Genomic DNA, 15,376 nt, shown 5'->3' on the forward strand with positions numbered 1-15,376 from the left:
TAAGTACAATGTACTTATTGTGTTCATATTGCAATGCAAAACACTTTTACTGATATTGAGGTGGGATACGGGTAAGGTTAGGGACAGGTGTGGTGGTATGGGTAAGTTTAAGGGTAGGGTTAAGGTGTAAGGGAAGTGTCAGTGTAATTATAAATGTAACTACAAAAATGATTTACAGATGTAATTACATGCAGGAAAAAAAAACAGTACAATAAATTAAAATCATCACTTATATCACTCTTATCAATGAAAATTAAGTTGAGAGGTGGATTAACTCACTTCTTGATATAATTGCTTTAAAGTCAGCTGATATTAATTGACTATTTCTATCAAATGATTACTACCTAAGCATGAAATAGTTCATATCTAAAACTAATCCCAGTACCCTCAAATTAATGAAATATGCTTATCTACCATAACAGGCATTTCGGACAAATGACCTCCAAAATCCAAAGAAGAAAAAAATAAGGCTTTACCTTGATTGAATTCCACAGATGGCGTAGTTCCAAGCAGACGGACGTTTAGCATTTATAATGAGTCCAACTCATGGTTTCTCTGAAGAGTTTACTCAGGGATTCCTACAACATTGTCAGCAAGAAACCCTTGTAAAGCAAAATAAAACAATTCCAGTGGACCAAAAAGAAATTACTTAAGCCGTGTCATGTGTGTTAGGACCCACAGATCACGTCAATAAAAAAAACGTAAATGAGAAAGGCAGGTGCTTCATCCATGTAAGAAAAACTTCTGTTATTCTTCGACAGAACACTCACTAAATCACAAACCTGAGTGGCAGATGAAAAAAATCCTACAGGTTCAGAACAACAAAAGAAAGTGGTACGAGACGGAAAAGGGCAGAATCCTCTTAGATGGATATGCCCAAGGAGGCGATCACTTTGAGCTACAGCTGGATTTTGAAACCCTCTCCTCCACTGACAGAGTGCGTGCCTGCAAGGGGTAGAGAGAGAGAGCTACTCACACACAGAGTGGGAGGGAAGATGAGGGAGAGAGGAAAGGAGAGCGAGAGAGAGAGAGAGAGAGAGAGAGAGAGAGAGAGAGAGAGAGAGAGAGAGAGAAGAGAAGAGATTGGTTGGGGGCAAAGCATTGTGAATAGGCATGAAATGTATGTGCGTGTGTTATTTATGAATGACTAATGAGCTACTACCTGAACTCATTCATTCATATAGCAGATAGGAGATTGACACACATTAGGTGGTGATTCATATTACACGTCTGTGTTTCTGTCTCCAAATAAAGAGAAATAATAATGAAACAGAACATAATGAACCATGACATGCTGCCCTTACAAAACAAAATTTGCAGGCATTTCAAGCAAACAGGTTTAAGGTAACTGTTTTTTGACAGAGGCAATTTACCCTTCTTGTCTGTCAAGTTCCTGTTAGCAATGCAATTGAAATTTTCTCCACTTTGGTGTTCCAAGGTAAACATTTTGCAGTGTTGGTTTCACAGAATAAGCACAGAGTCTTGACTGGCAGAAAGAGTCATAGCTGGCCAAAGTGGGTGTAGTGCCCAGTAGCAAGTCCTTTAAAGATGGCGTTTTTTATCCCAAAGGTCATCCCTCTAAAAATGGTTTAAAAGACTATTCTCAGCGGGTACTTAATACATACCTGGCAGTTTTCGGCACTTTCATGAAAGAAAGTCAGCCTTGTTCTGTTTTTCACAAAGATATGTTACCCTTACAGGGACAAATCCACATTCAGAGCTTGTTTACGACTTTAGTGTTGAAGGATGTTGAGATGGCATGGATTTAGAATGAACTTTATACAGAATACTCCCACATTTTTACTGGATCTTCTGTGTTATGAAGCAAACAGATTTTCTTATTGAAGGGTTTTTCTATCACAAACATTTCAGGGAGGGTCAACAAAAACAATTATTAACATTTTGCAATATAGTTTAGTTTATTAACATGAGTTAATGTGTTATGTATCATGAACTAACAACGAACAATATTCTACAGCGTTTAATAATCTAGGTTAAAGTTAATTCAGAAATATACTGTTGTTCATTGCTAATTAATGTTTGTTCAAAATACATTAACTTCAATATTAACAAATAATTTAACTTTAAATGTTAAAGGCTTAGATTTCACTGTAAATGTATTTGTGTTATTATTATATTCATGCCACATTAAAGTTATGATGTAACAGAGGCCGCAAAAGATCTTTTCTTCCATATTGTGACATGCATTAATGTGAAACAGATTATTGAAAATCTGAAAAACGTTGGCCAAGGACTTGGTTATATCCAACGGTTGTTGTTTGGATGGCAGATCCATCCAAGTCTGAGTATTTGATGAAAAATGATGTGGTCAAAAAAAATCTCAATACGAAAACTGTTCAGAATAAGATTATTAAGATGCGTGTAGAAAATAGGTTATAGTGAATTTCCATTTCATGTCGACTAATGTTAATTAACTAAACTTCATTGTAATGTTTTACCAAACGTTTTTTTTTTTTTTTTTTCGGGGGTGCATATGCGTATAATATCTGTGATTATAAAGGAGCAAAAACTCTCCACTGCAATTTGCATACAGCATTTGTATTCATGTGGCAGTCGGTGTGTTCCAATGTTGAGTTAACACATGAGGAAAATTTATGCCAGTCTCCATCATGAGATGAGTCCACGCAAATGTGCCACAGCACCATCTCAATTAATGGGAAGCCGTGAAGTGGTGAGAGGTCAGAGCAAATGCCAGAACACTCATTCAGAAGTACATCAACGCCACCGCAATACAATCAATGGCACTGGGCTTATCAAAGAACACATTTGGATTTGACTCCATCAATTCAAGAATGTGGGGGAAAAACCAACCGAATTATAATGCACCATTTCAACTGAAATATTCAAGTCTCCCAGAGTCAACAATATGAATCTGATCTGGAATCCTCAGGAAGTCATATCTCCGACTTTAATATAGCCAGGTTCATACGATGGCACACAGCCTTGATAGGTAAAAGTTCAAAGGGCTGGAAATGAGGTTTAGAGAATTTTTGCCCTTTCAGATAGATGTGCAATCCAAGTCGATAATACACTCTGGTGCACACGGCAAACACCATCCACAGCTCTAGCATTTTGGACTAGCTTATCATTTGATTCAGAGAATATTATTTGCAGGTCATCCATTTTGCTTTTGAGCAAATTAGCTGTTCTCGTCTCTGAGGGCCAGAGTAAAGATCATCGTAACCTCATGTCAAAGGCAGCTCCTATTTTAGGGCTGTTTCTGCTTGGACTCCAAGACCACTATCAGACTAATAGATGTTGTCGGTCTCCTGTGGCTCCAGTTAAAGTTACATCTGGAGGTCATCAGGAAGAGATACATGGGAAAGGTAGGAGGAATAGAAGGAGAAAATGACAATTGAGTCATAAACTGAATAGCACGAACACAATGCAAAGTTGAGTGTTCGTCTGGCTGGAAAGAAGAGCACTGTAATTATAATAACAGTGTACAGCCTAATCAACAGAGATGTGGGAGTGAGTGCAGGAGAAGGGCTGGTTTCTTGTCTGATTCTCGAGTTGTCCTGTAACTGGCGACCAACTGATCGCTCCAGTTGCACTAAACTGTAAGGTTTTAATTCGATGTGATGTCAACCATTGAAGGCTACGTGGGATCTGACAATCTGAGTCTACTGACTAATATACTTGTTCTTACTGTAGTTGTAACAATACCACTTGTTCCATTTTTGAATGTGCATTCTAGACAGATTGTCAGACTGGTGAGTATTTTTCTGCTAGTCTTTCTGCTTGTTACACAGTTAAGCCAGCAGGTGGTTTGTAGTGGTATACTGGTATAAACACCGTATAAATTACGGTATAAAATACATTTCATAGGACTCTATTATTTTTTTTAAGTTTTAATCAATTAGTAATGATAAACATAAGTTCTTTATCTAATCCTCAATCAAGTTTTAAATTTAACTGATTAGATATGCTTTTGATTATTGTAATTTCAATAAACGAAAAAAATGGTTTCAAGTTTATTATAATAAAGCATTTGTTCAACCTGTTTTCATTCATTTGATGGTCATTGTAAATTATGATAATAATAATAATAATAATAATAATAATAATAATAATAATAATAATAATAATTGATTGTTTAATTCCATACACCATGAAAGTGCTATATTATGAGACAGTTAGCATACCGTGAAAATATCATATATTGACAACCATAGTGGTGGCAAATGACTGCATTTATGAGTCAATGAAACATTAATTTAATCAATTCAAACAAGCAAGCAGCTGTATTTGTCACAGACAAGCCAGACTCCACCGTCACTCAATCACAGTGCACTCCTTCACCCAAATACTGATCACACACACCTGCACCCCATCAGCACAGTAATCACCAGCAGCACAAAAGACACACTCACTCACATAGTCTGTCTCTAATCGTCCAGTCTCGTTAACAGCAAGTTCTTACCTGCTCACCTCTAGGACTCATCAAGCTACTTACCTATCTCTACTGTGATTCCAAGTCTCCTTCGTTGTCCCTCGTCTCATGTGAGTTCTCCTGTGTCTTCTCCGCTCCAGTCTGCTTCATCTGCAAAGAAAAAGGACAGTATCACTCAGTTATCCACATCTGTCTCCTGGCTATTCCACGTTCACTCTCCTGCACTGCCATTCACTCTTCTGGTTGTTCAATAAACATCCGTTACCAGCATCCTTTGTCTCTGTCCCTTCTGTATTGTAACAGAAGACCGGACCAAACCGCTGAACACCAGAATGAGCACCCCGGATCCTTTTCAAGAGCTCGTGGATGCGGTACACCGATCACTTCCCACGAATCCACCAGCACTTCCACCAGCAACCACTTCCGTCAACACCGCCGCCTCTCCTTCACCTCCCGTGTACACCTGTCCCAAGGCCAAACCGGCACCCTTCTCTAGTTCGGCGGAGAATTGCAACAGATTAATTCTGCAATGTTCGCTGGTCCTGGAAATGCAACCACACCTGTACCCCGATGACCACGCTAAGGTTGCATTTATCATTTCCCAGTTAAATGGCAAGGCGCTTCGCTGTGCTAAAACTCTGTGGTCCCAGAATAATCCCGTTACTCAGTCACTCACCAGTTTTGTCTCCCACTTCAAAGAGGTTCTCGGGAAACCTGCCTGGGATTCTTCAATTGGTAAGCAATTGTACCATTTAAAACAAGGCTCAATGACTGTGAATGAATATGCTCTTCAATTCAGAATGCTCGCTGCCGCTAGTGGATGGAACGAACAGTCCCTGTTAACCTCTTATCGACAAGGATTGGATTCACATGTGTGGTTGCATCTCGCTGCATACGAGGATTCCATCGGGCTCAAAAGCTTCATCCAACTCTCCCTTCGCTTCGCCACTCGTATGCAGTCGTGTCTCGAAGAACACCAGGGCCAGCCGCTATTTGCACCACCCTTCCGTCGACCAGAATCCATCAGCCCTCCAGAACCAGCCAACGAATCCATGCAACTGGCAAACACTCGTCTTCCTCGTTTTGGAAGCAGCGTGCGGAAAAGTCAAGGAGGAAAGTAAGGTGTTGTTGATAGCGTATCGTGAAGGTGCCCCCTGGATTACTTTCATGTGGGTAAAGGCCGATAATCTACGGTGGAACAGCTGAGGTGGATGGTCGCGCTGATACGAAGTAAAGGCGCTCAGCGAGCTGTAACCGGGATGCCGTCTGTGGAAGCCATTGCTAAAAGTTCAGTAAAGTAAAATGAACCTGAGGAATCGCACGGCGAACCTGCAAGCGTTGACATTAATTTCTTAATTTATGTCAGGAGTGCAAAATAACCGATCTGTAGGTAATGAACAATATTTTGAATGAAATATCAACAAGAATCAAAAGCCACGTCTTCTCCGTTTTATTTGTGGTCGCAGACATGCAAAACAGTGTGAAACAGTGTGCATATTTGGGCAAATATAGATTTATTCTAGCTGCCGGGTAACAGCGCGGGTTGTCACGGGCAACCCAGCGCGCGTCGCCCAGCGCTTCAGATGCGCGGTCGATACTATGAAACCTCAAAAGGGGTTGAGTCCCTTTGCTTATACCCCGATCTAGTTTCTTTTCTGGTGCACCAGAAAAGGGGCTACTTTGGCTGATAAGCCTGGGTGAGCTGAGGAAAACAGTGAGGCTTCCCCGCCGAATACATCTCCGTGGGCCCCCCACTCCTCTATCGCATCGCAAGCATTTAGAGACTGTGTTCGTGGGTGGTTCATGTTCTCTCATGAGAGCATAACCACGTCGGCGCGTTGTTCATCTTGCCAAACAGTGTGCATATTTGGACAAATATAGATTTATTATCACATGTTTGCAAAATATTTCGTCATACAGAATAACATTTCTTTTCATTTCTCACTGAATTTATGCTGATCTGAAGAGCTGAATGAAATTCAGAGCAATCTCTGTCTGTTCTTCCTGCTGCACGGCACTTGTGATCTCAGAGCTCTCTCATTCGCTGTACTTATCCCTCATCCCTCATCTCATCTCTCTGTTGTAAACATTGCCAACGTGTGAACCAAGAATATCCTGGCCGTAGTTATATTATAGTTTACTTTGTCAATACTGACACCTAGTGGTCAAATTAAGAACTCTGTTGCTTTTAGTAATGCATCAGCCATTTTGGTTTCTCAGAGCTCATGGTGCAGAGTATAGAGGTGCATCCACGTCCATCCTTCTCGTTTCGCTCTTGAAAAGGCCATAATCTGTAAGTTTAAAAGATGAACATATGCAGTAATGTATGATTATGTGTAATTTGATAAGTTATGCAAATGTTTGAGAACTATTTACATGTAATGGGGTAAATGTAACTCGAGGCACGTAATTGTGATGCTAGATTGTTTATTTATTTTAACATTGCAGGTTCTATGTTTTGTAAAGTCAATTTATATTCATCTTACGTTTATATGCATCTTACATATTGTCTTGGGCTACGTTAAGGGACTGTAACTTTGTAAGAGATAGTGTTTTCTCAACACTATCTCTTACAAAGTTACAGTCCCTTAACGTAGCCCAAGACAATAGTGTCATTTGTGTTACAGTTTCACAAAATGGTCTTCAGTAAAGAGAGTTTGACCCCAACTTCCGTCTATGATCTTTACTGGGACTTTGTTTAGCTCGCTGCCAAAGCAAAGTAGGGAAAACGCAAGCTGAGGGCAGAAGAGTGAAAAGATTGACTTCACATCAAGAGCCTTATAGTGGACTACATGCACTCTATCTTCAGAAAGAACCAGAATGTCGCAATCGTCGAAGAATAGCCAAGTTTCTAAGCTGGAAACCAGGTCAGAGGCTAAATCTTCAGCTAGCAACACTTAATCCTCAAATCGGTCTCATAGATCTAATGCAAGCCAAGCTGCAGCTGAAGCACGCGCAAAGGCAGAGGCCGCACGCACAAGAGCTGAGTTTGCAAAGCGTCAAATAGATATGGAGATCGAAAAGGCTAGGATTGAAGCAACGCTGAATGCTCTGAAAGATGAGGTTGAAGCTGAAGCAGCTCTCGCAGCAGCAAGGGTGTTGGAATCTGCCGCAATATGTTCAAATGACGAAACTGAAAGGGGTAGTTCAGTCGCCGCTGAACGTACAGATGAATACGTTAGAACACACTTTTCTCAGAATCAAAGTGTGAAGAAAGATAAGGATCAAGCAAGCACAGAGCACAAAAACATTCCTGGTATCAGCCAGTTTACGCCTGATGCTGTAAATACTATGAGCAGACATGGCCATACGGGACATCACCATACAAGGCAGCAAAATCACTCTTCCTCACATGTGAGAAACCGTCTCTGGTTACGTATGTAACCTCTGTTCCAGGGAACGAGACGCTGCGTCAGCTTGACGCTACGGGGAACGCCTCCAGCGTGACAGGTGTCTGAAGCTACTATCGAATTACATCAATCCTATTGACCGGCGACAGCCCATGACGTCATCAATATGCGACCCGGAAGTATATAAGGGCGCCGTGCCAACACATACACATCTTCTCGTCTGAAGGGACTGTATGGCAGATAGGCCCTGAGGCATGGCAAAGCGACGCAGCGTCTCGTTCCCTGTTCTCAGGGAACAGAGGTTACATACGTAACCAGAGACATTCCCTTTCGAAAGGGAACTCGCGCTGCGTCAGCTTGACGCTACGGGGAACGATATACCAACGCCGCCATGCTGAGGGGAGTGTCTGCCTATTGGCAGTGACAACTGTCAACACAAGTAAATTCAACTGAAAAACCTGAGCAACTCCCCCTCAGGTCACACTGGGCTGTCAGCGACAGCATTCCCTACGGTCATAGCCCAAGCTATACATCTAAACGGAACCTTAACGCCACTGCGTGAGGTTCTTATCTAGACTGCTCAAAGGCCCGAGACCACTGCTTCAACAGAAGGGGTCCCTTTAAGGGAATGTGGCTAGGGGACCCGAAGGAACCCCAGCCAGTCACTACTCGGGAAACAAGTTCTCCCGAGTGCCACCAGGGAGGCCTGACCTGGTGCCCTAAGTGTTATGGACACTTCAGTTTAGCCAACCCTGTCTGTTCAGAAACAGAGCCTCTGGATGGTGCCCAGGAGGCATCCAGACTTAAGGGACTGAAAAAACTGGCAGTCCTACTTAGCCCGGAACTCAGAGACGGGTTATCCAAGAGAGCAATACTCAGCTTAGCGCTTTACAACCCTTGCTAGCGAGGGGAGTCCGTCTGCTCAAATCAAGGATCTATCAAGTGCTTGTGTTTCAAAGCAGTAAGGAGGCCGGAGAGGCCTACGGACTGATCTAACAGGGAGGCTCTCGCCCTCAAGGGAGGCCTATTGAGGCCTACTACCTGATAGCCAGCCTTTAGGGAGGCCTGGAGAGGCCTGCTACCTGTTTGAGGTTTCCTCGTTCCTAACTGTTTCTCAAGTGAGTGGGCCCCAAGAACGCCTTAGGGAGGCCTAATGAGGCCTACTACCGGCCTCTGGGTAAACCCGGTGCGGGCCTACTGTCAGATAGCAATTTATGCTACTGATCTAGTGACCACGACCTGGGAACTCCAATTCAGGGAGGCTTTTGTAAAGCCTTCCACCTGTTTAGCCTGCTAGGCCGTAGACCCGGACGCCGTGCGCCGGTGCTCGCCTTTGGAAAGACCTGGTTAAGGCCTTCCAACTACAACAGGCCTTCAGGGAGGCCTGATGAGGCCTGCAACCTGCTAGCCGGCAGGCCAGTTGTCCCGATGTGACCATCGGTACTTCCTCCAGTGAGGCCTGGGCGAGGCCTTCCAACTGATAATGTGCCTTGTTCAAGAGGCCTATTGAGGCCTACTTGACAGCCGACCCTCAGGGGAGTGTAATGGCTCTTTACAACCTGATAGCCAGCTAGGCTGGCTCTACCTCGATGCCCTTTTCTTTTAGAATACTCCCGATGCCCACACATCGGTACTCGCCTCCCGGGAGGCCTGACTGAGGCCTTCCACCTAACAGCCGACCGTCAGGGAGGCTTAGTTTGTGGCCTACACCCTGATAGCCAACCGGGCTATTTTTTCACGAATTCCCTGCATCGATACTTGCCTTCCCAGGAGGCCTGGTGAGGCCTACCCTGATAGCAAGTCATGCTAGCTGCCCGGGAAACCTACTCCGGAAGCTCACCCTCAAAAAGAAGCCTGATGAGGCCTTCTATCTGATAGCAAGCCTACTAGGGAGGCCTAGTGAGGCCTACCACCTGTTAGCACTTACTTTATCATGCTAACCGTCAAGTGACTGAGCCTCAGAGCACTCCTCCAGCGAGGCCTAGTGAGGCCTGCTAACTGAAAACGAACATGCAAAATGTGAGAGTAACAAAGAAGACCCCGGAGGCTCGTCTTCACGGAGGCCTGATGAGGCCTACTACCTGATAGCAAGCCATGCTAGCTCCCCGAGTATCCCACTCAGCAACTCGCCTCCAAGGAGGCCTGGTGAGGCCTACCACCTGGTAGCAAGTTTACAACTGACTGCTATGAGACCCTTGACAGTTAGACCACTGGCTGACTAGTGACTACCCATTGCACTGTTCTATGGGGACCCGTCCTCAGGGAGGCTTGTATAGCCTACAAGCTGTAACGAGTTTACAATAGCCAGCGTATCTGCCAGCCATTTAGTAAAAACTGGCTGCTTTGACCAAACGACTCTCAAGTGAGAGGAGGCTGACATACACAGGGATGGTACAAAGGGCTCAGAATCACGTAGTGAACAGCCAGAGGTGACAGTGCCTCAGCAACGCACCTCCCTCATCCACATAGCCTCGGCCACATGCCCAACTGAAGCTCCAGCGTCAATCTCTAGTAAACACACTCTAAAAGAGACAAACTACTCTAACCTGCGGTGGCTTAGGGAAACTCCTATACCATGAGCGGTGGCCTGCCTTGCGATATCTTGACCACCAAGGGAAAGCCAACACACGCTCACCTCCACAGCCCAGCTCCTTGTGCTGTAATAAGCCACCTACAGGGGGAAACTTCAGTTAACTCCTCCTTCCTAATGGTTGCGTAAACCCACACTCTATACAGGGAACAAAGTAAGAAATACATATTTTAGTGTTATCACACAAAATAGACCACTCCACCTGCGGCGTGTAGAGCGAAGACTCACCACACAGTTCTCATATGACCGCGGTGTTCTACCGCCCTTGCCTGTCTGAAAGGGGCGCTCTCACTGATCAAGCCAAGGCGGGCCGCCCCAGGCCTGATGTAAGAAGCGCCTGGAGAAACGCTCTATGAAGAAACACTATGAGGGATCCCTCTTCCTACGGGAGACCGGCCTCTTCTGCGAACTACTCCTATGAGAGGGCGCACGAAAAAGCAATACTGGTACTCTGGCCCTGTCTCCAGCCCTCGGGCCATGACGGGCCCTCCCGCCTGCCTGGCCGTGGATCCGGATCTCAGCGGTACGCAGGTTAAACGCTGCCGAACGCACCTTCGCCTCTCCAAACTTTTATTGAAAAATTTGCAAGGCAAAACCAGCGAATCGTGGAGAAAGCTTTTCCCTTTCTCCACGTTATACGCCGAGTTCAACCACAGATGTCTCTCCGAGGCCACCATCGCCGCCCACGATCAGCCGATCGCGGCAGCTGCTTTGCTCGGTGGCGCGGAGAGCTAGACCTGTGGTGCGGCGCAGTTCGACTACCGCATCAGGGGTTAACCCTCTGATCGAGATCCCCCAGCAGATCTGCCTGGTACGCCTGAAACACCGCCATGGTGTGAAAAGCAGCACCAGCCTGACCTGCTGCCGTGTATGCCCTGCCATTAAAGCACAACGTGATTTAGAAAGGTAGATGGCAAAGTTTGAGCTCTCAGTGTTGATGCCCACAAAATGCGAGAAAAGTTTGCAAACTTTCCTTGCCAGTCGGTAGCATCAACACATATCCATATTCCCCTATCCCCTCGACATCAGCGAAGTTAAAACGCTGATGTCGATGAACATCGGGTTGAATATGGATTCTTCCATGCCCCCTCGATCTCTGTAAGAAGATCAGGAAGGAATGGAAGGCTCATCTGAGCTGATGGTTTATGGCCAAGGAGAAATTGATCGTGCAATCTATCACGAGCGATCTCTCCTCTAAAGCGCCAACATGGCAGCCGCAGCCTGCCTGCAGCGTGTTCCATAACATTCACCAGCTCAGCATACACGGTCAGGGTGGCTGAGAGGAATCATACACTCTCACCAGCCATCCCTAAGAGCACTTGCTGATTAGTCTCGCTAGCCGCCAGATCGCCCGAGAGGAATATAACCTCTTGCGACGATCGGCGAGCTGCATCTGAGAACCCATGATGCATGCCAGCGCTCAGCCTCAGCGTGAGCGGGACAGCATCATCCAGCCCCAGATGCCAAACTCTCTTCCCTCAAGAAGAAAGCCAGACTAGAGTGGAGCGATCTCAGATTGAAAACCGCTCACACTTACACACAAATTCAACTTCAAATGAACTGACTGTGCATGCTCTTGATCCCAGGCAGTAAATACACACTTGTGTGTATTAAATAATGAATTTGTATTACCTTAACTCGTATAGCACTTCAAACAGACAGTCCCTGAAGACGAGAAAGATGTGTATGTGTTGGCACGGCGCCCTTATATACTTCCGGGTCGCATATTGATGACGTCATGGGCTGTCGCCGGTCAATAGGATTGATGTAATTCGATAGTAGCTTCAGACACCTGTCACGCTGGAGGCGTTCCCCGTAGCGTCAAGCTGACACAGCGCGAGTTCCCTTTCAAAAGGGAACCCTGCTTACCAAGTACACCAGCACCCCGATCCAGCGAGGTGTCTGATCTTGCTGTGTTTCTTGCACGACGCGATCTGCTCACTAGCAGCTTCAAAGTATTTGACAACAAGCCAGATAATTACATCCCCTGGAAAACAGCGTTTATGAGCGCCATTGACGGTCTGAATCTAAAAGGCAATGAAGAGCTTGATTTGCTTAGCAAATGGCTTGAAGGTGAGGCCCTCCGACATGCTCAGAGAATAAGAGCGGCCCATGCACATGATCCTGAAGCAGGTCTCAGGCATTTGTGGCAACGTCTAGACAAAAAATATAGTTCCCCAGAGGTAATTGAAGCATCTTTATTCAAACGTTTAGAGAGTTTCGCTAAGATTTCGCACAAAGACTTCAATCAGTTGCAAGCACTCGCAGATCTGCTCCTGGAGGTGCAACCAGTGAAAGAGGAAGGAAATCTATCTGGTCTTGGATTCCTTGACACATCAAAGGGAATCAATTCTATCATCGAAAAACTGCCTCACAGTCTTCAGGAAGCATGGATAGTTAAGGGAACAAAATACAAGAAAGAATATCTACTACATTATCCACCTTTTTCATACTTTGTTGAGTTTGTCAATGAGCATGCTGAAATGAGAACAGATCCAAGCTTCTCTTTTCAATCTTCCAACACGTTGCCTCCTAGAGCTGAAACAATCCCAATGAAGCAGTCAAGATTCAGACCTTCTTTCTCTACTAACAAAACAGAGGTTGAATCGAACATGTCTGTATATTCCAACACCAGTTCAGTTGACCTGACAAGACAATGTCCCCTCCATAAAAGGAACCATTCACTAGCGAAATGCAGAGGTTTCAGAATGAAGTCCTTAGCTGAAAGGAAGCGGTTTCTCAAGGAGAATTATATTTGCTACAAGTGCTGCGTTTCCTCAGATCACAGGGCCAAAGACTGCAGGGTAACCATCCATTGTTCAGAATGCAATAGCCATGATCCCATCTCTGCTCTTCATGATGGTCCAGCTCCATGGTTCAACAAGGGACCTACTATACCAACAGAGGCTCAAGGCGGGGAGCAGGAGGAACTAACCTCCCCAGTGACCACATCCATATGCACAGAAATATGTGGAAACGGGCTACAAGGAAAGTCATGCTCAAAAATCTGCCTAGTCAATGTTTACCCTGATGGTTGTCCTGAGGAAATGAAGCATATGTACGTCATGTTGGACGATTAGAGTAACCTCTCTTTAGCCAGGTCAGCCTTCTTTCATATGTTCAATGTTCAAGGAGAAGTCTTCCCTTACACGATGAGAACATGTTCAGGCACAGTTGATACCAATGGGAAGAGAGCAAAAGACTTTGTGGTTGAGTCATTGGATGGAAAAGTGTCAATGATGCTTCCGACGCTCATCGAGTGTAATTTGATCCCTGACAATAGGCTGGAGATTCCCACTCCTGAAGCAGCTGCTTACCACCCTCATCTTCAAGCCATTTCCTCTCAGATACCTCCACTGGATCCTACAGCTGACATTCTCATTCTCATAGGCAGAGATCTTATCCGTGCTCACAAGGTCCGCAGACAGCGAAATGGGCCCCACAATGCTCCATATGCCCAACTCCTCGACCTAGGATGGGTGATTGTAGGTGACGTGTGCCTCAGTGGAGCTCACAAACCTATAGTGAGCACTTTCAAAACTAGTGTGCTTGAGAATGGCAGACCCAGCTTTCTTACACCTTGCAAAAACAGCATCTGTACAAAAGAAAGGTTCACAAGTGAAGACCCCAGACTCTTCATAAGGAGCACAAAACGATCTCATGACATTGGGAAGCATATCTTCAAACAAACTAATGAAGACAACATGCTCGCGCTATCTGGAGAAGATGAGGCTTTCCTGGACATCATGGACAGTGAATTCACCAAAGATAAAGCAAACAGTTGGGTGGCTCCACTCCCATTTCGCTGTCCCAGAGAGCGCTTGCCCAACAATGGAGACCAGGCTGTCAGTCGTCTCTTATCACTTCGTCATACTCTAAAAAGGAAGACAGACATGAAAGGCCATTATGTGGAATTCATGGAGACAATGTTAAAAAAAGGACATGCTGAGATTGCCTCCCCTCTTGAAGACAACAAGGAATGTTGGTACCTCCCAAGTTTTGGCATTTATCACCCACAAAAGCCAGGGAAGATAAGGATAGTGTTTGATTCAAGTGCACAATACAACAGCATATCCTTAAATCAAGTTCTCCTTAAAGGCCCAGACCTCAACAACAGCCTGATAGGTGTGATCATCCACTTCAGATCTGACTCCTATGCTGTGATGGCAGACATTGAGCAAATGTTTCACAGCTTTCTGGTCAAAGAGTAACATCGAGATTACCTGCGCTTCTTGTGGTTCCAGGATCACAACCTTGATGGAGATATTGAAGAGTACCGCATGAGGGTTCACGTTTTTGGAAATTGCCCTTCCCCATCAGTTGCGGTATACGGGCTCAAGAGAACAGCTGTAGAGGGAGAGCAGGAGTATGGAAGTGATGCAAGGCTCTTCATTGAGCGTCATTTCTATGTGGACGACGGGCTAAAATCATTCAGTTCAGAAACTGAGGCCATTGATGTACTGTACAGAGCTCAACAGTTGCTAGCACGATCCAACCTCCGCCTACACAAAATCTCATCTAATAGCCCCGTCGTCATGAAAGCCTTTCCAAATGAGGATCTGGCAACTACTTTGCAGGGCCTCGATCTTGGTGTGAACTCACCAGCCATCCAACGAAGCTTAGGATTGTGCTGGGACTTGTCAACAGATACATTTGTATTTCAAGTTTCCATCAGCGACAAACCTTACACTAAGCGAGGAGTGCTCTCTACCATCAACAGCTTGTAGGATCCTTTGGGATTTGTAGTACCTGTAAGCATTGAGGGTCGCTCCATCCTGAGAGACATCTCTGGAGATGCAGATGATTGGGATGTCATTCTGCCCAAAGAGAAACAAGAATGATGGCAGAAATGGAGAGATTCCCTCAAACATCTGCAAGGTCTAAAAATCCCCAAAATGTATACCTCCACTTCATTGTCTAGTGCACACAAGAAAGAGATCATTGTTTTTTGTGATGCTTCTACTAAAGCTGTAGGTACAGTAGCTTACCTGAAAGTTACTAACGTGAATGGTCTAAGTGAAG

General features: G+C 44.9%; 1 protein-coding gene across 1 annotated transcript in view; it reads right to left on the bottom strand.

Annotated features, from left to right (window-relative positions):
• Positions 1 to 915, bottom strand: part of uts2r (urotensin 2 receptor) — a 45,945-nt gene extending 45,030 nt beyond the window's left edge. Inside the window, exons 1-2 of the mRNA XM_079846043.1 lie at positions 783 to 915; positions 477 to 578 (exon numbers count right to left, since the gene is read on the bottom strand). Coding sequence (XP_079702169.1) covers positions 477 to 528 — 52 coding nt within the window. The 5' untranslated portion in view covers positions 529 to 578; positions 783 to 915. The remainder of the gene's footprint in view (positions 1 to 476; positions 579 to 782) is intronic.
• Between the last annotated feature and the right edge of the window lie 14,461 nt (positions 916 to 15,376).

This window comes from Gobio gobio (assembly GCF_949357685.1).
Source record: "Gobio gobio genome assembly, chromosome: 20".
Classification (NCBI taxonomy): domain Eukaryota; kingdom Metazoa; phylum Chordata; class Actinopteri; order Cypriniformes; family Gobionidae; genus Gobio; species Gobio gobio.